Consider the following 24,956-nt stretch of genomic DNA (forward strand, 5'->3'; position numbering starts at 1 on the left):
GGATATCCTTGCAAGCCACGCGTGCAAGCGGCGCAGCGCTCTGGGCGCGGGGATACCGGGACAAGGCAGTCATGTTTTCGTTGGTTACCGTTTACATTTTCTCTACTCACGTGTGCCGACCCCCAACTGTTTGTTAAATTTTATTTAGGTGAGTGGAAGTAATAACGATTTACTAGAATTTATCAATTTTAACTTCTGGATTTTTTGTAGCATTTTCTGAGATTTTTTCATGGGCGCCAAATTAAGGGACACTCAGCTGAAAAACGCAGATCGTCGACCAATGTCCTTTTGGGTCCCCCGTAGGAAAGGAAGCGCATTCCTGGTAAATTACGCTGGTATTCGAATTCATCGGCCATGAAATCGATTATGCGCGGGGTACCAGCAAATAGCGTGCGATCACGTTGTGCATAATTTCCTCGGGACCGGTGCCCTTTCTTTCTTGCTGCTTCAGCTGCGTGCTTCGAAAGTACAAGATTTCAGCTCCTGAAGGTCTTGGAAGATCGCCACTTTGGCTGCAAATTTTTCACAATTGCGCTCATATTTCGACGATTTCTGTCAACCATGGAAAGACCTAAATGTTACTTTGACATGACCGTCGGTGGTAAACCAGTTGGAAGGGTTGTTTTTGAGGTATTTTAATGTTTGAAAATAGGGTCTAACATTGTCTAAGCGTAGCTCTGTGGTCTAACTTGGGCTCAGATCAGGTCCGTCATGTCCGTAACTGCGACTCGACTAGGCTAACGTTAAATGATATTCACGTTTTCACTTATCATAGTCTAATGTTCACGTAGAGATGTAGCCCCATTAAATCATAAATGGGGCTCCCAGATACTGGACTGTCTCCGTAACCTGTGCCCCACCACTCTTGCGGACGTTGGCGTTGACTAAATTCACTTGCGAAATCTGTTAATTTTTTGTCCGATATGCCATGTTTGCATGATTTGGAAACGCCATTCTTACATCATCATGTAAGCCTAGGCATACATGTCTTAACGTTACCGTTGACTGCCAAAGAAATGAATTGTTACAAAGAACTGAAATTTTGAAAATGTGGTCAAATGAGGTGGGAAAAGGCCAACTCATTCTAAAAACCTTGATAATGTTGATATTTACAGTTTTAGTAAACTAGTTCACTTGAACCATCAGGAATTTTCAGAAAAATATGAAAAAGTTAAGCCATCATGGCCATGGCATAGGCTAGTCCAAGTTGGACCATGTAGTATAAATCACCGTTTTTTTACATTAGGACATGGCATGACATGGTTGGGCGATACCCCCAGAACTGTGGGGTCCGACATCAGCTCCTCTCCCACGAACGTTCATGGGCGATATTTTATAGGTCTTTTAACTCTAAGTACCTTCCATAGGCTTTTGCTTCCATAAATTCATTTCACTCAAAATAGCTCTTATCCCAAATCAAAATCTTCCGACTTCACCTCCAAAATGATCTTTAAACTGTTTAATGCACCTGGCTACGGCCGGACCGAGTGAGAATCAGTGATTCTAGTAATGATGGTAAGGTTTATTCACATTTGGGGGAAAAAGAGAAATTTCCCCTTCAAATCGGAAACGGTTTAGTTACACGGCCTAGCTGTAGGCCTAAATTGCAAGCAAAAAATTAGGGCCTACCCATAGTTGCACGAGGAGGCTGTTAAAAGGCACCACAGAGCATCTGCATTTCAAAGTTTTCATGGCATGCCTGGGGCCCTTAAGCAGGCCCTGAACCCCATGGCATATATGCTTCGCGCTTGCAATTTCAGCTATTTTCAGCAATTTTCTTTTATGTTATACTCACACCCCTGCTGTTTGAGTGAGCATTTTGCTAATGAACATCCTTACCACTGCCAGCAGTGTTCTCAGTGATGTTTAATTTACATTACAAAAGCCTTTCATTTCCTACGAGTATACTCGTGGACAGAATGTGCCACACCTTTTACTGCGAGAATACCAGTGGTTGGCAGTCAACATGTTAACGCCAAAGAATGCATTAGCATTGTTAAAGATACCTCGATAGCCCAGGGACATATGCAACATCATACGTTCATCTGGAAACTTTTGCAACCTTTTCACCGCAAAAGAGTCACAAATCTCCCGGATGTCACAGAGAGTCATGTCTTCCAAGTGAGATTTCCTAATCCGGCCACTCACTAAATTGAGTTGTTTTTTTTCTGTCTGCTCCTCTGTCTCCATGGACTCTCGGCTTCATATCACTCCTACAATTAAATTGTTTTCTTTCTTAATATTCAACAAAAAAGGGTAAAGACCCACCCAAACATGCCAAATCATCCCTGAAATCAAGAATATTCAGAGCATGATGATCGTCGTCCTAAACTGTCAAATTTAGCAGTGAAAATATTGAAGTAATCACATTGAATACACTTACAACTTTTCACACCAGTCTTGATGTCATCAAGTGATATTGTGTAGATATTTCAACATTTCTGAGTCGAAATAATAGAGACCTTGCTGCGTTTTTATGCAGAAGGCTGTTTTGTGTTGGTCCGTCCAAGGCATGTCGCCATAAGCCTACATGTAGGCTTCTAGAATAGGCTTCCACACCTATTTATGTTAGCCTTTACGTCTGTCTGACTGTTCTGTCGTCTGACTTATTTTATTTCGTGTAGTGTATTCTGCGCTTGCATTTGTCATTTTCCATGGGAAATAAAGGCATGTTTGAATTGAAAACGTGAATTGAAATGCCACACTTAGTTCTTCCTTGACTTGAGATAACATTAGGGTGGATAGGAGCCATATAGATCGAGACTCGGTGATTTGTGTTCAGTTAGCTGGATCTGTCACTATTAAGCACAGAAGGGGAAGAATCGACCAGACCTTAGTTGAGCAATAATTTTGCAGGGTTTTTCTTTGTTTTTTTTTTATGGAAAAGAGGTACATTTTGGTACATTAGGCCAAGCAAACAGTTTTATTTCCTGTTACACTGAAAAGTCAATTATGGGGGATGGTTGGATAAATGTTAATTTTTTAAATTAGGATCGTATACTAGTCTGTATTTGGGGGGGTGGCGTGTATATTTGTAACAGGTACTAAGTCAGTGTCAGATTAATGTGCACGTCAATATTACATATAAGCACTGTGATTGAGTAGTAAAGCAGCTGGTTGTTGAAATACAAACACAGTTGTCCATCTCATGCAAAAAAATTAAAACAATACAATGTACGGGACGATATACACAAAATTAGGCTCGGGGCAAGGCACCGTAAGTTTTTACATTTTATTGATTTGTCAAATAAAAAGATGTAGGTTCCGCATGATTTTCTAGGTTGGGTCGGGAGACCGGGAAACACAGCTATTTTTTGTTTGGCCTAAGGTGTATTTTTTTAATTAATATTTGATTAATTTTTGATTGATTTCTGTATTGTCTGCTTTTACCCACAGCTCTACAGTGATGTTGTCCCTAAAACAGCAGGTAAGGTTTCAAGTGTGATGACCTGTTTTGTAGAGTAATTTGTCACACGTTTGATTTCCTCTCTCATTCTGATACGGACAAATGAGAAACCGGCAGCTAGATGACCTACGAGAAAATGTGGTCGTTTCAAATTTTAAAAAAAAAAAGTCTAGCAGAGCATTGAAAAATATAGCGTTACAGTCAGAAATATCCTACCAGTGCCGTTCAGATAATACGCGTACCACTTGTTACATTCGGATGTATATCAGAAAGTGGGCTGCTGTATCGTCTTGTTTTTGTTTTTTTTTTAAAGTTGAAATTTTTCGGCCAAAATGAAACCTTGTCGAGCGGTTAAGGGGCGGTCCATATAGAACGTATACGTGCACAAAGAGGTGGGGGGGGTTGGTGCTGTTGAGTACATAAAACAGAGGGAAGGGGGTTCAAGCCAGTGCGTGCCGTACACAAACCGGAAATTTGCCTTAACCCTCCTGTGCAAAGATGCATTCTCAACACAGTCATCCTATCAGTCAAATGATATGTCCATGTACTGTACAGGGGAAATGGAAGGAATTTTTGACTGTTTTTGAAGGTTACAGCAATAGGAAGGTTAATGAATTTTCATCATATCAGTACACTTTATCTTACAAATGAATACCAGAATCGGCTTTTGTGCGTCGAAATTCAAACTCGGTATTCTCCACCGTCCGCCCAACCATTTATCCTCCCATGCCATCGCCCATTATCAGTAAACCGCAACATTACTCGTGACACAAAAACCAACAGCATCTTCCGGAAGTGTGGAATGCGTACAGGGGTAGGGGGTTGGAGCCACTGGGTACGCCATACGTACGGAAGGTAGAGCCAACGATTCTCCACAATCATGGAAAACATACGGAATTCGCGGAATCAACACTTGAAACGGAATCCACTGCAACGGAATCACACAACACACATGCACGTGCGCTCTATAGGGGTTGGTGTCAATGCATCAATTGCTGTAACCCCAATGTTAGTCTTTTCTCAAGAGGTAAGGTTGACTACATACAAGTAAGCTGCATGTATGTGCACTGTGCCCAGTAATGCCAACATTCTTTGCGGTTGTGTTTAGGCTAGGTCCATGGTGACACTACAGAGTACAGAAGTGAATATGCCACATGCACAGTTATGTATGTAAAAAGTGAGAACCTACGTAAGCCGTGGCTTATTGAAAATTACAGTAAAGTGACGGTGCACTTAATAAAATTAGTTCCTAAGTAGCGATATTTTCAGTATATTTTTCAATAACAATGTTTTCAAAGTTTCGATATTTCTTGAAAATCTGATATTTTCGATATATGAATGTTATCAAATAACCAACATTGCGATATCAATATCAAACCCATATCGTTAATATCGATATATCGATCGTGCTTACGGTACCGATATTTGCAAGTGCTATGGCGTGCATGAACCCCTTGCGTGTAGCAGCCGGCACAGCTGAGCGCAGCGGCGTAGTACGGCATACACATTGGCCGTTCACACGTGCACCGTACTATCAGTGAAATCAAGGCCCAAACAAGTTCATACTCACATATATGCGTATTGCACATGTCAGGAATTCAGTCTGTGAATCCGCATGGACGCCTTGAGACAAGGCTAGTACCGCATGGCAAAACGATGAAACCACAGCAGCAATACGGGAGATTAATTACATATTTCTTGAATTAAACAAAACCTAGTAAGCTTGATGACCATAGCTGAATGGACCCAAGTAGAGTGAGGTTTTCAGTCACAAGTATGTATTTTAAGGCTCAGATTCAGTGGTAACCCCTTCGCGCCGGGATGCGGCTAGAGCTGCCATAAAAATTGAGATCCTCAGCCCGCTTTTCAGCTATTATTCTCAGCCCACGCTCGAGCGAACACGGTGAAAGGCAGACCCTGGCTCTTGTATATATGGTGATTGGCCTTTGTGTGTAGCCCAGAAATGAAATGACCAAATTTTGCATTGTAATCACCAGCTTCACAATAGTCCCCACTTTGAAAAGAGGCAACGGGAATGTAGAAGCGTGAGTAGAGCCGCATGCCACCAAACAATCAGCCTTTTCACTGTGTAATTCAAAGGGTGCAGAGCACGCAGGGCCACAAACCGAGAATTTGTGGTTTGGCAGGTGGCCTTCGTGGCCAAGCGAGGCTGGAATTCTTGGAGTCGGCTTTCGGAAAGAAATTTCCGTCGTCAAGGGGTTAACTTTCTGAATTTTGTCGCACTACTGCCAAAGAAAATGGCGGGTCAATGTCCAACATTAACATATTGTGATCAACGACTGTTACATGCAAGACCTACTCTGTGACTTCACTGTACAGTACATGTACTTCTCTGTACATGTAATCTGGTTTTAGGAAGAGTAGCACATGAATTGCCCGTTGATTAATTGTAGCAAGTTTTTGATGATCGCGCCCTGGGACATATCAAGGGGTGGGGGATGCCGTATTATTTTGTTTTGTTTTTTCCCTTTATTTTCACTACAGAAATTATGAAAAAGTCGGAAACATTGCAGAGTATTTCCAAACAATATTTGTTTCTTTTGGGGGGGTTATGGTTGAGCAAATGGTTCCCATGCACAGTTTAAGACTTGCTCTCATGCTTACGAAGGTATGAAACGGAATTTGAATTTCCGAAGCGGAATTTGATGAAATAGTAAATACCCATTTTTGAAACAGAAAGTCATTGGCTCTAGGGAGGGGGGTCCGAAAAGTCGGTGTTTCGTGCGTACATATTTTATGGACGGCCCTAATGTGAGCATTTCCAGATAAGTTGAAAGTTAACTCTGGAAAAGAGTAAAGAACTGTGTTCACAGTTCGTGATCGGTTAGACCCAACCTTGGGCAGCCTGATTAATCCCAGCCCGGAAAATGTACCTATGAGGACTTGTCCTTAAACCGAATGTTACGTCATACCCACTTTCGACAGAGAATTTCCGTGCCCTGTGCACCGGGGAGAAGGGCTTTGGCTACAAGGGGTCCACCTTCCACCGTGTGATTCCTGGCTTCATGTGTCAGGGGGGCGATTTCACCAACCACAATGGCACTGGGGGAAAGAGCATCTACGGGGCAAAGTTTCCCGATGAGAACTTCCAGGAGAAGCACACCGCAATTGGTGGGTCATTTGTTGTGTTTGGGGAGAAATTTTTGAAAGACAAAAAAAGGAAGCATTGTATTTCTAATCTGCTGGTAAAACTTATTCGATGGGGGGGGGACACCTATTGCTGCCAGATTTTTTGTGCACGTCCAATCTCTTGGAATGCCAGCCCTTTGGCATAGAGCAAAATTTCTGAGATCACTTCGGTTATGACTACTATTACTACTTGTATGTGAATGCAAAATTATTCGAAATGACTCGACCCTGTTGTCCGTCTTGCAAGGAAATGAGGCACATTCCAAAGGCCAGTTCACACTTGACACAAAAGCAAACATTAACCTTAACCCCCTAGGCCTTTTTGCTGAAAACCATCCTCAATCCTCCACAGTCATCCAAATTTTTACATAAAAATTGCATTCAGCCTCAATCCTCCAAAGTTTCTTGAGAATTTTTTTTTTTTGGAGGTGTGCCTACTGCCTCAATCCTTCAAAATCCTCCGGCATTTCCCGTCATTATTTTGAGGCAGTGCGAAGGGTATTCTGGAGCTTTGTGGTTCATTCAAAAGAAATATTGGGCCGAGTTTGTGCTTGACTAAGCAAAAACAACACATGGTCTAATCCACGACCCTCATGCATGGCATTCTTCGCAATCAGCCATGCGCATTTGCCATTCATCCTCAATCCTCCGAAATCCTCCAAAACCGCCCGAAGGATTTTGGAAGATTGAGGAGGGTCGAAAACCCCAGAGTGTGACGCGAGATCAAACATCATGCAGCAAGTTCGCACAAGTTGACCACACTACAGACTGGAGTGAAATTCACTGCAAATGGTCTCTGATTTGCTTATGTGTTTGCCTCATTGCAAAACGGCATTTACCCCGCAACAAACCGGACAGCACACAGGATAAACATTTTGATGCATTGTTAGAAAGGACTTTTTGGTTAGAAAATTATTCGATTTGAGTCGGCCCTGGTTTTAAAAACACCCAGACCGACTTAGGAGTACAGTCAAACACATAAGACATGCTTTTATTAATAGGTCTATTTGTGAAATCCCAGAGACATTTCAGATAAGGGTGTTCGACTGTTAATGCAAGTAGTCTTCAGTCTATAACATTTGTAGTATTTCTCATACCAAGGTGGGAATTGGATTGTAAAAGGTTATGGCTTGAAAACGTTGATAACGCTGTGGTTTTGGGGTTCGGGGTCTGTTTTCTTTCCCTTTTTTTTTTTTTTTTGAAGGTAAACTGTCGATGGCAAATGCTGGTCCGAACACCAACGGCTCCCAGTTCTTCATCACAACCGCCATTACCAACTGGCTCGACGGTAAACATGTAGTATTCGGACAGGTCGTAGAAGGCATGGATATCGTGAAAGAAAAGATAGAGAAAGTTGGATCCCAAAGTGGAAGCACCTCGGCCAAAGTTGTTATTGCCGACTGCGGGCAAGTGTAAAGAGCAGAGAGTATAAGGGGTTGGGGGCCGGTAAGGAGGTACGAGTTACTCCCCCATCCCCAGGCGATCATGCCCCTTAGATGTAGTAGTGAGTGAATCATCATAGGTTTGCATTTAATTGAAAATTTCTGGTATTAAGAGTTGTGGTCCAAGAAGCATTTTTATTGGAGATTGTATCTTTCTTTTCCCCTCCAGAAGCAGGTAGTCGATTAAAGCGTATGTTTTTGTAGGAACCCTAAGGAGTTAATTGCTTCTTATTGTTAGGATATTGAAATTGGACAGATATGCAATGGCGACTTGACATTCTCCTGGTAGTCTGGATTGTTAATTGGAAATAGTTTACAGTCGGTGTATTGAACAAAGTTCAAATTGCAAAACTCATGTTAGTTTTGTATGCGGTAATGGAAAAAGAGCCTAGAATAAGTCATACCAGTTCAACTTGTGGCAATCAGCCTCTACCTGTCTATGATGGTGATTTTATGTATAAGGACTGGTAACGACAGGCGTCATTAAATGCCTTTTCATCAGGGATTTCACTGTACTAGACTTGTCAGGCTTGTCCCACCCACTCTCTCGTCACGATGTACTGAAGCACTGCATGATTAGTTTTTGTATTGTGGTTAAAAAAAAAAAATGTTGTGAGAATGCATGACATGAGCAGCAGAGGACTTTTCCGAATTTGTCAACGTGGGGAGAAAAATTATGTTAATTTCCAGACGGAGATCTACTCTTGCAGGCTGACGATCAAGCACACCGATATTGTATAAACCTGTATTAAGCACGCGGATTTCTTTCAACCCGCACCATCTTGAAAGTTAACCGCTAGAAATTTATTTGGTTCAAATGTATGGGTGAATTTTGAACACCTCCAGGGGCACACAAATAAGTTCTGCCTGAAATAACAAGCCTTTTGCGAGTTGACTTTGAACAAAATCTGGTACACCGAGTGACTTGATTGCTCATAGATACAACAATTTGACTTCCCCAGACTAAATACATGCACACCGTTTCTCTTCCCCCCGTGATTCAGGGCAAGCTTTTGCATAGGGACCACGATCTCTGGAATGGACTGGTTCCTTTGTGCCCTACTTATCCAGTGAAAACTGTCTATTGGTGCAAGGCGTCTCTTATGTAACCAAGCTCAAGCTTGCCCCGAATCACGAGGTATAGCAACAGTGTCTTTAGTGCGGAGAATTCAAATTGTTGTTTATGGGAATTTAAGGAACTCAGTGAACTCAAATTTAACTCGCAAAAGGCCAACAGTGCAAAACACTCTGGCGACTCTCGATTGGAAAAGAACTGTCACTCCCCAAAAGTACCCAGCACTACATACTCATAGCATCACAAGTACAAGAAATGGTAAAACCGTCACTTTATAGAGTACACAGTCAATGTTCAAGCATTTAATAGCAGCCAAAACACCACTGCGGTTGTGAGGGAGACACCTTTTACAACATCTGAAATGTGAAACAGGAATGTGATACCAACGTCTTTGCTGTTTAGAATAGTGTTAAGACCTGGGCCACATAGTGGATTTCTACAGGTGTACTTTGTCTTTACATGTTATACATGTGAAGGGAAGGCAAAAGATCCCATATCACATTGGAAGATCCATACTTGATTATTTAGTTGCCAATAAATGACACTGCAGTGTATGCGGATGGCATGGTGTGTGTGTGTTCTTCGCTGCCGCTCGGTCGGGTACCACGGACAAATCCGGCGTACGGAATTCCGGCTGTCATGTTCGCAACGCAGGTCTTCGCGCCTTACGGTGCGCTGCCACTCATACGCCGAAGTGCGCACACGCACTCGAGATGTGCACGAGTGTGGTTGCCCCGCAGGAGTGGCGTCTTCTTCGATTTGCCTACAGTACCTAACCCTGACCGTTGAAATGTTTGAGTCCCATGCAGAAACAAATGCACTGTTCTAACGTAATGCACTGTTCTAACGTGTAATGCATTGTTCTAACACGACAATGGCATGCACTACACTATTTGTACACTAAGTTTGCCTATGCTGATCAATCGCGTGTATAAACGCATGTACTTTTCTAGCTGTTCTTAGGTGCAAGCCCTGTTATGCAAACAATTCCAATGCTCTTCAGATAAAATTATAAAATTGCAGAATTGTGGCGCATGCGGTGTTTACTGTAGTGCACGCACAGGCCCCTTTATATTTTATTTACTGCGCGTCAAGTTTGAAGATAAATTCATTATTGTGCTGGTGCAGTGCGTCTGTGTACCGTATACCACTCGGCTGCATACGGGACACAGACGCACTACATTTTTAAGTTTGAGTATTTTTCATTGTCGATATCAAGACGGTGTAAGGTGTACACCATGGAGTTGTGTACAGTACAATACATATACTATCATACCAGTTGTTGCCACAGATCAACCAATCAGAAATGCGGATTCAGGTATTTCTTGAAGATAAACAGAGTTATAAATATGACTCTGTTCATCGGCAACATTTGTCTGCACTATGCAAAAACACAGAGTGGTTAAAATCACCATGCACTACCACTAAATTACATTTTAAGTGATTTTGTCTTTGTATCCAGAAAAAAAAACTTTGCTACCAAGATTACCAAAAACCAATAATCATACTACTGCAAGTTTAGAAATGTGAACAAAATGTTGAGCATAAAGAGACTTTTAAATGTCCACTAGCAATCAATGAACAAAATTCTTTTAAAACATTTGCTGTACAGTTTTGCTTGGTGAAGCATTTCAAATGCACTATCTTCAAGCAAAAATGTACAGCAGAACCAATTCAATAAATATTTATTTTTATTTTACGCAAATTCTTAAAACCAGACTGTTTTCAGTGACAACTTTTCCCCTTACTGTTGCTGTGTCAAACAGAGGGTTAAATGCTCAGCTCAACATCATTTCTCTCTAATTTGGGTCTCTGGATAAAGTACAGACGCTGATATTTTTAAGGAGAAAATTACCGTTTTCACTCTGAACAACGTATACAGATAAAAACCTTTGAACTGAGTTTGGGTACCTGTGTGACTCATTTCCTTTAGTCAGAGTCACAAATAATTCTGTTGGTTTCCATTTTCAAACATATTTTTCTCTGGTTTCATTCCTGTATATGGCAAAGTAATTCACCAAGACGTGCATTTATCATGGATGGGCCAAACATCTCTGACCAACACCACATTCATGTACAATACAGTGTAAACAAGAATGTACACTACAGTCTTATCTTACGGTAGCAATAAATATTCAGTATTTTAACACCTCTTGCTGGTTCCTTATGCTGGTTGGCTGGAAAATGGTCACATGGGGTTCACAAATATAAACCTGTTCACGTCACGCATCAGCATGGATTGGACATGTGCCAAGACATTGTGTGTGCGAATCCCAGAGACTTGAATTTTTTGATTTGTTACAGTGCCCTCACGATAAGAACTAGAAGCGTTCCTGTCATTATGGAATGGCTAGTTGAATTGCCAATATGGGTGTACGGTTGAATTCAAAAAAAGAGTACAGTTATGAAACCCTAAATAGTTTCTTACTTTACATTTTTGACAGAGGTGTGTTATCAAACACATTTGGACTGGCATAATTTGGTCACTGATGCACGTCCATTTGGGTGACCATAAGAGGGTCCTGGTTTCCTTCAGCCTCGGGGGAAACAGCCCACTACTGGTCACTCAGGGTGTCCCTGTGGGCACATAGGCACGTACTAGAGACCTCAGTGCCAGTCCATATGTGTATACTACAGTGCTACAGTCACGATGTACTACATTTAAGAGTTAGGCAGTCAATATTTCTAGACACCGATTATAGCCAAAGAGAAATGCCGACTACAAACTTTGGACACTATTACATCAGACTTGTATTTGTCAGGTGAACATGATACATGCATGCGATTCTAAGAATGAAATACTGGTGATCCTTTCATAACTAATGATTTAAAGCGGCGCGATCTTCAGTGCAGAATGGTCACATTTAGCGCCATTTCACACAGTTGTTCAAACACTGTACACGTACTTGGATTTTGGCAAATATAGTTTCTCCTTTGTTTAAAACCTTACAGCGCAATTATATATTTCAAACTAAACTGACAAAAAACTCCTCCAACTTTCCCAAAATTCCAAACAAAATAAAGCCCCTCTCCCAAAAAAAAAGACTGGTTTCAAGGAAAGTTTGCAACAAAAGACGTGCACTTTCGGTGCAGATAATTTAAAAGTTGTATGTACAAGCTGCACGACAGAGAGTCTGACCAAAAGGCGTCGAAGGACCCCATGGTTTCCAAGAGATCGACTGCAACTGAAGTAGGCAAGTGTTTGGTTAAACGGTATGCTGTAAATGAGACAGTCTCATTTCAAATACAATAATGTGCAGTACTAGCTCTGCCCGCCCTGTGGGCATCGAGTGCGGGATTCAATGGTTCTGTGCCAACGGTCCCAGATTGACGGTGACCGGGTGCTGCAACCAAACCGTCTCCACCTCGCTCTGCGTCTCCGTGGTTGTGCGCAGCGAAGGGGTGGCGTTCTTGTAGTCGTACTTAAGCTTGAATGCGATCTGGAAAGGAAAAAAAACAATGAGCACATGTACATCAAAATCACTCACTACTCTACTGACGGTGTTTAGTGGCCTTGCTAGCGCCGGTCTAGTGGTCGTTACGATGACATTATTTGACGATAACGAAGTGTGACTATTAAGCTGATCTTTCCTGTGAAGGAATGCTGCGTCTGGAAGAAGCTTTCATATGGATTCTCTAGCGTGTGACAAACGCGATCTCTTTTCTGCCCTTAGAGGACACTGAACACAATGGAGCTTGGATGTGGGATTCTGTTAGGAAGAGTTGTTGTCGCACTCGACTGATGTACTGTATATATTCGTGATCGAGAGCCGAATTCTCATTGGTCCATTCACCATCACGTGCCAGTTGCTATTTGTGCAACTCATCTGGCTCATAGGTGAGGATCCACACTTGAGTCAAATACAACAGGGTAGTAATCTATTCCCCTCTTACGATGTGAATGCTTTATGAAGCTACCGTGGAATTGTCTCTCTAGTGAAGTGCCAACCCAAAAGCATCGTCTTAGCTACACATGAAGAGAAGGCAGTATGTCCGAAATAGTAATGGTTAAAATACTTACTGAAATGATTTAGTTTGGGCATGTAGTCAATGTTAGCTCCTCTTGGTTATAGAAGTTAAACCCTCGAACCATTTTATATTTGTCCACAATCTGTTGCCAGTAGCTCTAGACATGTAGGGTTTCAAGTCACGGTTACTATTTCTTTGATTCACTAGGGAACGTATTTACTAGGGCACTTTTATTTCATATACTGGTTTACTGAAGTCACTGAAGCTTTAAAAAAGTTGATTACTATTTCAAGAAGTGAATATTTTTAAGGAGCGTTTATTCCAATACTTACAGTGACATCTCCTACTGCTTTCAAGGGAGTCACTTTGACTAGAATTCCCAGTTTGTGGGCCTTCCGGAAGTGGACAAACCTACAACCAGAAAAAAAAATGCCATGACTCATAACTTTCCCAGCAATCCAAATTCTGCACAGGGTGAGTCAAGTCAGGTCAGTACAAGTCGCCGTGGCTGACGCACTGTTAAAAAATCCTTGATTGGGAGTCCAAAAAGGCTACTTTCCGAGTGCTTGCGGTGATATGCATGTGAGCTTTTCTCTTCTTGAGAAGTGTGTTCTGAAAAAAAACTTGTTTTCTTGTATCTGACACTTGAGCGTTTCCCTTTTGAAAGACGTCCTGCATGCATTGTGCTGCTGATATGTTCTAACTTTAAAAGGTCGTGATAAAAAGTTTGCGAGTAGGCTGACAAAGCTCTAAAAACCCTGCTCTTTGGGGCTTGACCCTAAAAGACCAGGGGTTTTTTTTGGACCGTCTCACACCCCCACCCACTGAGTCAGCAGTCCCATGCCCAATCTTTTTTAAATTTGGTATTCACATCAAGACGCTCATAATCAGCACAAATCACTTCAACACAATCATACAGATTGTTGACCTAGCCTGTAAAAATGGATGCTGCGCAAGACTGGTAGGTCCGATTTTCACAAAATTGGTGTCAAAATGACTGTAAGATATTACTGAAAAAACCCTGAAGGCTAAGTGCATGAAATAAATGCACGGCGTTGATATCAGAAAAAAATGTTGAGGGGATCAGATTCCAAAAACACTCAATTTCAAAAATGTTCCCATTGATGAACACAGTTCCCCAATTAGAATTGGTACTCTTCAAAACCAGAGTGATCCGGGTCCCCGTCAAACTTTGGATGACTGGGAGGGAATTTTATTAGCAAACTGAGCCGCTAAAAATCATTTGGCTGAACAGACTGGTTAGTAAGGACGTGATGAGGTATTTTGGATATTAGGCCTCAGAAAAAAATAAAAATTGTTTCTCGTCTGGGATTTTTGAAAAAAGGGAGGAGACAGCTTGTTTTGTTTTTTGGGACAATTTGCGGATGAATTTTCATGAATCTTTTGCTAACTGTTTTTGGTCTCAAGGAGCTACAACCTCATCTAACCGATTTTACACTTGGAAACATATACATGTAAAGAATTCATTCGACAGATACAGATGAAGTGGCAGGAAAAAAAAAAGAAACCTGTGTGAGATTATTGATTTTTTTTGCTCGGCCAAACTGCATAATCTACTTCAGCCCATTTTTCTTTTGTTCGACTGCAACCCGCAATGTCGTCTTTGAAAGTTACTCTTTTCTCTACAAAGAACTTCAAGCCAAACAGATCAACAAGGTCTCAACGTTCAGCGTCTCAAGGGTTTTTAGCTTACTCTGCTTTGTCGCTGTACTCTTTGGTGTCCGTAGACGCATCATCAAATTCCGAAGTGTCATCCTTCGGGGCAAGAGTCAGTTCCTCATCTGGCACAACGACCTTCCCAAAAGACAACCAAGACAAATATTCTTATACTTCCGTCTTGAATACTGGATCTTCATTGGCCAAGACGGATCATGTGACCGGTCAATAAAAATGCAAATGACCCTCATGCTTGGGCATTTCACATTGTGATGTCATAGACCGGTCCCCGCCACACAATCCAAACCATAATGCAGGGACTGCTAACCAGACTACTCAAAGTCATTGGTACCCGGGTTAGCGGCGCACTTTAATTTTTTGTCAGTGGTTGAGTGTGTCATGGTGATTCCAAATCAGATGCATTTTGCTGAAACTTGTTTCTTCACATGTAAGTTCTTGGGCATAATTTTCCAAAGGACACAAAGACACTACTTTTGAGCAAGACAGGTGGAACCAACACAATTTTAACCAGGCACTGTGTCCATGCATTTTGTACAACTTTCTGGCAGTTATAGACCATGACATCCATAGACTATTCAGGGGACCGGCCATGTTGAATTTAAATGAGAGGTTAACTCTTCATTTTTGAATGTTCAGAGTACAAATGAAGTAATAAAATGACATTTCTTGACAGATTTGCACCTGTCTACTCTGATGAATAATTTTAAATTCATGATTGAACTTACAGAATTGTACACTGCCAGATTCTAAAAATTATTGAAAGGGAGGCTTGGAATGCACAGAAGTATAAAACAGTCTGGTGCCATCCTAATCAACAGTTTGCAATATATATAACAGATTTGGGGAATAAGATCAAAAATGGCCTCCACGTGAATAGGGTGTTTCAACTGAAGTCCCATGACTTCAGGTGGGGGAAATAGTGCACAGAATTCAAGACTGAGGTAAAATAAAACAATTATTGACTGCAGTCATGTGGGATATAATGGTTCAAATAGCTTTGGGGGCATGTGGCATGGATCCCTCAGGGGTTAAACACATCCAATCCCACGTTATCACGGTCAATACCCGTTGATTACAACACTTGCATCAAATTGCCCTTCTCCCCCCAAATGACCTTAATAATTCTGGGTGCTCAGAGGAAATGCAGACAAGAAATTCGATTTGTATTTTGTAATGTGACACTGCGGAATAAAATTGTGACATGATCACTTATTCCCTTCAAAGAAAAAGATTTTCTGTATAGACGAAAGTTGAAGCAGCATATGAACAAAGGAATCAACATTATTCATGAGTCGGCCATTGTTGAAAAGCTTTATACTCATAATTTTTAAAACTTGACAGCATCAGTGAAAGAATAAAATGAGATTTCCTGTAAAATGATTGCCTGTCTACTCTGATGGGCAATGTCATATTTGTGATGAAAAATAGTCTAGTATTTTACGCCAGATTTGGAAAAAAATAGCAAGGGAAGCTCAGAGCCTAGATGAATTCTGAAATAGTCTGATACCATCCTATGCGGCAGTTAACAATTCATGACACGGATTCAATGAACAAGATCAAAATCAGCTTCCTCTGGTTTTTTAATAAGGTCCATTAGCCCAAGAAGACACGGTTACCAGCCGATATCATACATCCTGCTTGTGATTGGTTCTCTGCTGAGAAGTTACATGACACTTGTGCTTAGCAGGAGTTTGGAATTGCACTTGTGTTAAAAAAAAAAACACTGATCTTCACCTAAAAATCTAGACAGTTGATTGGCCTTTCTCAGCTGCATCTACACACTGGTTCCCCATTCCTTCATTAAAATGTGTGGGGGGAACCAGTCTCAACCACCCCATCATTCAAACAAAAATTGTAACAAATTTATCGCGTGTGGAGTCGTTACAGGGGATGAGAGACACTGAAGTAGTGTCTGTGAAGAGTCCTCAACCGGTCATGGGCCAAAGCCTGGCATCGCAGCAAATATCGCTCAGCGGCAACGACTCAGGATTTAAAAAACAGCAACATTACGGTGTCCTGAATGCGTGAAACCCTTCGATCAGCATTTATAAAGTTCAACTTGGTACGGGATTGTGGTTGAAAGTATTCTCTCCATTTCAAAGACAGTACTTTCTTGCCAAAAATAATATCCCTCTTGGGACAAGTTGTTGAGGAAAAATACCGTCAGCGAAGTGGAGATCTTTGATAAAATAATTTGTCTGGGCGACTTGTTGGGGTTTCAAACAGGGCAATACCTTGGCCGTGGCCGCATCACTCTCGTTGTCAGTCTTCTCTGGGGATTCCAGCTTGATCGTGGTGGCATTCTGGACTGGATTGGTCACCAGGAGAGTGACCAGGCTCTCCCGCTGGAAGTTGAGCTTGGGCACCAGGAAGACGCGGATGTCCGGGATGTGATGCCTGCGGAGGGGAGAGGGAGAAAGGAAGGAGGACAGAAAGGGGGGGGTGGATGTCACAGACGACTGAGGTGAAAATGGTAAGGGGGTTTGTACATCTGCTCCGTGCGAGGTGTGAACAGATCCATGGGCACTAGGCGCGGGCTGCACTGAGCATGTGTGACCAAACCAATGGCAGTTGGGTCTTCGCACGAGCCCATGCGCAAGTTTCCAAATGGTACCACCGACGTCTCTCTTTACAGAAACCACCGTGGAAAAATGTCTGTATGAATGTGAGGCAAGCTTTTTGCCAAAGCGCAAGTCCGAAAACCTTCACAGCTTTGTGGAGGGCACAATTTAACTTGTGAACGCGAGGAGTACAGTGGAAACCTTACAAGGCGATGAGTTGAATCTTGAACTTGATGGAGGAAGGGTTGAACTCCGGCTTGCTCAAATTGTGCTCGCATTCCTACAAAGAACGAAAGAAGGGAGCCGCTGTGAGATTACGCGTTCATTAACAATCGACAGTAGGAAGTGGGATGTCACATCATCTTTTCCCAAAACTGTCAGGTAGAACGTTGTCACGCATGGAAAACTTTTATTGCTTATGCTGGTGAGGAAAAAAAGGAGCTCTTGATATAAATACTGAGTCTCTGGCTTTTGGGCCATTTTAGCTGGCTCACCCTGCATCTCTGGGAGCGTTTGATGAGCAAATGCTTATGCCGCGGGTAGAGATCGTTGACAATGGGTGCGGTCATCTCGGGCTGCAAGAAACGTTGACGGATACTGGGAACTGGACGGGGAAATCAAATGCATAACAGATGATGCCATGCGGCTTAAGCTTCCAACACGATTCAACAAAATTTGTTTTCTTGAATACTGGTACAATAAAAACTTATTTTCAAATGATCTATTTCAGGGGGGGCATTAGATTTACAGGTTAAGAGTATGTTAAAATAATATGAACATTTCGGTAATTTAACCAAGGATAGTTATTGAATGTAATCATCACCTTTATCTCCACAGCTCTCTCTTCGGGGGGTGGGGCGGAGGGGCGGTGATTGATGTGCGTGGAGAATATCGGTACATGTATGCTCAAACTTACCTTTCTCCAGGACAACTGGCTGGGTGAAGTATTTAGTTGGAACCGGGTCAACATCCTCCAAAGGTTCAATGACCTTGACAGTCACTTCCTCTGCCTGTTCTCCCTCCTTCAAACTGAAATGGAACAGTCCAACCTTAGCACAGCAATGCATTGGGGCAGACAGTTGCATTGAGGATTAGGGAAGGTGTTTCGTGTTTGATTGTAAAGTAAATTGAGAATTTCTGCTCTCCTTCCTTCAAACTGAAATGTAACAGTCCAACATCAGCAATGTCATGCATCAGGATGGACACTTCCACTTGAAGATAAGGGATGGTGTCTGAATATAAGCATGATGTTTGCTGTTCATCTGACCCAAACTTACCAGCTGGGCCCGGCAAGCTTAATGGAAAGTGACGGGTTTGAGTCCAACTCAAGTAAACTTGTGATTTTTTACAATCCCTAGGATGACACTGAGAGCAACGTTTATGAATAAACATCAAAAGGCCAAAACTGTAAAGAAAGTCAGCACAAAGCCCACTGGATTCCTGCGACATAAAATGAACAACACCGGAGGAAAACATCAAGGAGTCTGGTGAGCAGTCCTCAAGTCAGCAAGCATCCAGCTGACCAAAGCCAAACCAACATTACACAGACAGACGACACAGTGTCGTAACTGAGCCCCTTTAAGACCATCACAAGACCCCAAAGATAAACACAAGACCATCGCAAGGCCATAAGACCATCAAAAGACCCCAAAGATAAACACAAGACCATCACGAGGCCATAGGACCATCACAAGACCAAAGCCAAACCAACATTACACAGACAGACTACATAAGGTCGTAACTGAGCCCCTTTAAGACCACCACAAGACCCCAAAGATAAACACAAGACCATCACAAGGCCATAAGACCATCACAAGACCAAAGCCAAACCAACATTACACAGACAGACTACAGTGTTGTAACTGAACCCCTTTAAGACTATCACAAGACCCCAAAGATAAACACAAGACCATGGCAAGGTCATAAGACCATCACAAGACCACAACCAGACTATATGACATCACAAGACCTGTTCACAGGACCAATAAATGGTAAACAAAAGCATTCCTTTGCAACTAACTTGTGACTGGTCTTGTGATTGGTCTTGTGACTGGTCTTGTGATTGGTCTTGTGATTGGTCTTGTGATTGGTCTTGTGATTGGTCTTGTGACTGGTCTTGTGACTGGTCTTGTGATTGGTCTTGTGATTGGTCTTGTGATTGGTCTTGTGATTGGTCTTGTGACTGGTCTTGTGACTGGTCTTGTGATTGGTCTTGTGATTGGTCTTGTGATTGGTCTTGTGATTGGTCTTGTGATTGGTCTTGTGACTGGTCTTGGGACTGGTCTTGTGATTGGTCTTGTGATTGGTCTTGTGACTGGTCTTGTGATTGGTCTTGTGACTGGTCTTGTGACTGGTCTTGTGATTGGTCTTGTGATTGGTCTTGTGATTGGTCTTGTGACCAGTCTTGTGATTGGTCTTGTGACCGGTCTTGTGATTGGTCTTGTGACTGGTCTTGTGATTGGTCTTGTGACTGGTCTTGTGATTGGTCTTGTGACTGGTCTTGCGAGTTGTCTTGTGACTGGTCTTCTAGGGACTCTGTGCTTGTCTTGAGACAGCCTTGTGTTTGTCTGTTGGGAACTTGTGATGGTCTCAACATTAAAAATGCCTCCAAAGTCCAAACCACATCAAGTTTATCGTACCGACAACCAGACAGGCCAACTTACTTAAAGCTTGACAGTGCAGTCAGCAGACCGCTGGTGCGGCGCACTCCAGAGGATGTAGGGGCCGACAGCTTCTCCTGGATATGGAAGTACGTACGTCGGCGTGTGTACTTTTTCTTCTCTCGTTCTAACTTTTCACGGCTCGCCAGCTGACGGTAATAATCAAGGAGTTCACGGATCTGTTTGAGGGAAAAATTGGATTAGAGATACAAACGAAATACAAAATGATAGAAACACAACAAACTGCTGAATTTCCTTCAATTACATGAATCGTCTTGAAGCTAGGATTGTCTTGATTAGAACATCTTTTTCAACTTTATTTTTGGTAGTCTTTTCTTCAGTAAATATTGCGAGTACCAAATGAAGTCAGTGCTAAATAAACAGCATATAAGAATGCGATGACTACGCCCTTTTCCAGATGACCTTTATGGTCACGGATCAGTGAAACTCAACTCCCTTTTACTAAAGTTATGTATTGCTGAAGGATTTCAAACTGTTGGGATTGAATCTTTCATCATAATAAATAAATAAGAGGATGTTATTTTTACCCTTTTTGTGTGCTCCTTCTCTGGTTCCACCCACGCACCACTGGCTGTACGTTACAAAAAAGAACCAAGATCCATCAACATCAACTAGCGAAGTAACTGCTTGGTTCTGCCTCCTCAAACCTACACAATCTAAAACTTCTGAGGAATTTCAAGGATTGAGGAGGGTTAAGGTGCACGATCAACCTATCCAAGAGACTGAAATATTGATTATTACACAAACCATATGGGGAACCTGACTGTGCGCTTACATATTCATACAAAGGCAAAAAAAGAAATTGACTGGAGCTACCCATCCTCGTGTTGGTGGCTCTTCCAATTTCTCAATCTCTTTTGTTTTTAATGTTTATTTAACCGTAACTCTCCTCAATCCTCCAAAATCCTCCAGGTGGTTTTAACCCCTTTGCTACGGAGGACTGCTACTACCGCACCATTGTGTGAGGATTAGTGCACACCACACATACAGTCTATTCACCATGCAGCTGCTGGTTCAATGGGGCCTGCTGCTGGACAAAGCCCTCCATTCAGGGCATACCACAGCCCAGCAGTCACAGTCAAAATAATCCGGCCTTGAAAGGGTTAAAGGATTTAGGAGGATCGAGAAAGAATGGCAAAAAAAGTGTGGCTGATTGCGAGGGATGCATAACGTCAAGGTTATGGATTAGACCTTACGTTGTTTGTGCTCAGCCACGCGTAAATTTGTGTCTAGATTACAGATGAAATCATCCACACTGCTGATACCACTGCCTCAACGTAACAATAAAAAGTGCTGGCAGATTTTGAAGGATGGACTGAGGCAGTGGGCACCCCTCAAAGGATTTTGGAGGATTGTGGCTGAATGCAATATTTTTGCGTGGATAATTGGAGGATTTTGAAAGACTGTGGATGGTGCTTAGAAAAAAGGCCAAGGGGGTAGTGTTATGATTGAAAGTGTCAGAATTTTAGAAATTGTATTCACCACAGGGGGGGGTGACGATTCGTCCACAGATGAATAAAAAATTGGACAATCGTTTTGGAGGGAAAAAAAATCCATTTTCTCTCCCTTCCCCCCTCCCCCCGGAGCTAAGACTAGGACCCAATTTCATGGCACTGCTTAACAGTTAGCAGAAAAGTTGTGCTTACTATGGCAGAAAATTTCACTAACCTTTTTTATACTAACCACACTTTCTTGGTATGGTTGTGCAAACGGCTGTGCATGCATAAAGATTTCCACTGTTGCCTCGCTGAGTTAAGCGAGTTTTTTCCTCGAAGGTAAGCATGCCCTATGCTGTGCTTACTGCTCAAGGTCTCCATGAAGTCTGCCATACCTCTACAAGCGGAAAATTGTGTGGCTCCCAGAGTACATGGATACACCTCACTGCTGTCCCACAGACAGCCTCGACTTGTTCCCACACTCACCCACTTCCTTGTCTGATATCCCTGCATCCCTGGAGGTCCAACGGCAGAAACCACAGGCCAGGTAGTACACCTTCTTCGTGGTCGCTTTGGAAGGATCACTGGGGTCCGGCAACGCCATGCTGGTGGCCCGCGTCGATAAGGTGTGCTTACAACTTGGACAGTCCAAGCAGTTGGGGCAACTGTGTGGGGAAAAAAAGACGGCATGATCACTGGTCAGTAATAAGGGGAAAAAATCCATCACAGGTTCTGCGATATGATTCTCTTGTACGAGTTACTTGTTACTCTCTGAAGAACAAGATTTATTACTCAAAGTTTTAAAGAATGTCCAAGATCCATTTGTCCAGACAGTCTCAGTAAATGTACTCCAACTCCAGTGCTTTTGAACTCACTGTGTTTAGAGAGTCAAACAACTGAAATTACACACCAAACTGAAATACATAATCTCTAACTGTAACACTTGGTGGCGCTTTCATTCTGAAATTTTACTCAATTCTGGTACACATAAATAATGGCTGTCCGACTTATGAGGCATCGACTTATGAGGCGTCAGATTTACGGACCAAAATAGAAGTAAATTAATATTAGGACTTGATAGGCGTCGGACCTGTATAGGCTTTATTTGGCTACGAATGAGATCTTGTCTGACTTAAAAGGCGTCAGAATCACAAGTGGATCCCAAGAATTACTTCATTAACTCGGACTCCATTCACATGAAACCCCATCCTCTGAAGTAATAAGGCAAGTGTTGACAAATCAAAACCAGATGGTTGCCAAGTGATACATGAGACAGGCGGCAAATGACTTCAAACACACTTTGAACAGGCAAAAAAAAAATTTTAACCATGGCCTATGTTTTTAGAGCAGACCCCTAAATTTCCAATCTAGACCTGCTCGTAGACAGTAACTTTTCAAATCCCTACCGGTTTTTCTTAATTCTAGCTTCGGCTGATGGCATGTTCTCCAAGCAGTTTGGGCAATAGTGGGAATCCACCTGCAGGTAGCGAAACAGAAGCGTAAATCAACAGCTAAAAACATGGGACAAATGCACAGTGACATTCACAGCATCTCAGTACCATTAATTAACAGGATCCTGCAAATCAGTGTCACTGACTTTCAAGAGTTCCATACACATGTACGAAAAATACTAATTTTCCCTTAAAATGTTATGACAGTCATCAGAAAGGGATAACATGTCCAAAAAGGTGAACTTTAGCTAACAAAATTCTGAAGCATTTACGTGTACTTAGAAAACACTTATTTTTTTCGGACAAGTCTCATTATACGTTTGTGAACAGGGGCGTCTAATGTTGTCCGTATATGGAACTCTTTCCTTAACTTTTTCCCAAGGCCATAAACCCTGGGGTACATATCCCGTAAATAAAAAATGTTAATATCAGGAATTTTTCTCTATTTCCTGGTCACATCGATAGTTTGTATTTAATTGCAAGCAAAAACTAAAAGTTTTGCTGGGACATTACTGGCCTTGTTCAGCTAAGATGCAGGCACCAATAAGGCATTTTTGGAATGTTTTCTATTATTCTTCAGACTCGGCGGCGACCATCATTGACGCTTTGAAGTGCCTGGGTTACAACTCCTTCTGTGTCCTTCCTCCATGGGCTAATGCATGTCCCAACATCGTCACATGACTGTAGTTTGGTACCCAACCTGATCAGTTATTTTCTGATACCAAAAACTGTACTACTAATACTACGCAAATGCAAGGCTAAAGAATCAATTCTGAAGGTCGGGATGACATCACTAAATCTTGATTCTTCTCTCTGATAGCTCAATTGATGGCTGTATATCTCAATCAAAACTCAAAGGGGTAAAAAAAAGTGTTGCGGTCTATGGGGAAAATCTGAATTATTGACTAACGTGACTAAACTTTTTTAACTTAACTCTTATAACTTTATATCAAATGTGCATGAAATTTCGCTATTTACATGCTAAAAACATCTTCCACACTGTACTGAAAAGGTTTCAGTTATTTTCTCATACTGCTGCAAAAAGCGGAAAACTTGTAAATCCCTGTAGAAGGTGAGTTGAGAGTTGCCCCTTTGCCAGACGTCGAGCATGTGGAGTGCAATAAATGGAACAACCTCCGACATCGAGAATGTCCGTGACGTGAAATAACATGCATGATGAAGCCTGCCTATGGAAATCTTCAACCCACAAAATTTCCCCAATCTTCCCCAAACCTACGAACCTCGTGTGATACACAACGTCCACATCTCAGCTTTAGGCAGTGTTTACAGAAATAGAGCTTTGTAATAGGCGAACTGAGGCCGCAAGAACACTGAATTTGCACCCGATGTGATTCCAAGAGAGTCGCCATTTTGGGCTTGGTTTTTCACAATTCGATCGATAATTAAACCACCAGAGGGCGCTACGAATGTCAGCCGATCTAGTCTACGGATACGACAAACTTGTCCTAGTCCCAAAAATTACACAACAGTAGTCAACTCTCTTTCGTTTTCAGCCAAAATGCCTTAATCACCTGAAACACAACTAAAACATTAATTGAAATTGCTAGCAATCCAGTGTGAGAATTTTTTAAGTGACACAATCGATTCAGAGCATTCTTTATCCCTCAAACTGAACCCTAGCCGTAATAAATGATAAATGGTACCAACTGTGCGAGAAGCCAAGGTTTATTGCCCTGCCCGTCAAGTAAGAGGTGAACGCGAACAAGAGGAAACAACTTTCATTTTGTAAATAAATGTAAACGGGGTACGTTAACTCTTACAATCTTCTATCGATGGCAAGTGTAACACTGACTTGCGCCAATTAGCCGATATAATATATATATTATATGTATACATTATGTCAAATTTTCGTAAAATTGACTGCAATTGACTGCAAAAATGACTGAAAAAATTACTCTAAAAGGTCCCAAAGGCTTAAATCCTGAAAAAATTGCACTGCGGCGATATCAGAAAAATGTTGAGGATTCCACCCCCAGCATTTTAGGGTTAACAGTATTATTATTATTTATTTGACTATCACAAGAACAAACAAAGCAAAATTTTACAAAAAGTACATTTATATAAAA

The 24,956-nt window shown here is 41.9% G+C and overlaps 2 protein-coding genes across 2 annotated transcripts; one reads left to right on the top strand and one right to left on the bottom strand.

Annotated features, from left to right (window-relative positions):
- The first annotated feature begins 423 nt into the window (after positions 1 to 423).
- LOC110984491 (peptidyl-prolyl cis-trans isomerase-like) lies at positions 424 to 9,627 on the top strand. The gene is made up of 4 exons (XM_022244734.2): positions 424 to 630; positions 3,397 to 3,427; positions 6,353 to 6,538; positions 7,761 to 9,627. The coding sequence occupies exons 1-4, from the start codon at positions 562 to 564 to the stop codon at positions 7,970 to 7,972; spliced, it is 498 nt and encodes a 165-aa protein (XP_022100426.1). The 5' UTR covers positions 424 to 561; the 3' UTR covers positions 7,973 to 9,627.
- On the bottom strand, positions 8,579 to 24,489 carry dctn4 (dynactin subunit 4). The gene is made up of 12 exons (XM_022244699.2): positions 24,111 to 24,489; positions 22,825 to 22,895; positions 21,905 to 22,083; positions 20,510 to 20,553; positions 19,965 to 20,140; positions 18,218 to 18,330; positions 17,796 to 17,905; positions 17,508 to 17,581; positions 16,975 to 17,137; positions 14,757 to 14,857; positions 13,375 to 13,453; positions 8,579 to 12,513 (listed from the first exon to the last, which is right to left on the bottom strand). The coding sequence occupies exons 1-12, from the start codon at positions 24,237 to 24,239 to the stop codon at positions 12,373 to 12,375; spliced, it is 1,380 nt and encodes a 459-aa protein (XP_022100391.1). The 5' UTR covers positions 24,240 to 24,489; the 3' UTR covers positions 8,579 to 12,372.
- Positions 24,490 to 24,956: the final 467 nt, after the last annotated feature.

The sequence above is a fragment of the Acanthaster planci genome, linkage group LG19 (genome assembly GCF_054643075.1).
Source record: "Acanthaster planci isolate LZ-2023a linkage group LG19, COTS_SCS, whole genome shotgun sequence".
Lineage (NCBI taxonomy): Eukaryota > Metazoa > Echinodermata > Asteroidea > Valvatida > Acanthasteridae > Acanthaster > Acanthaster planci.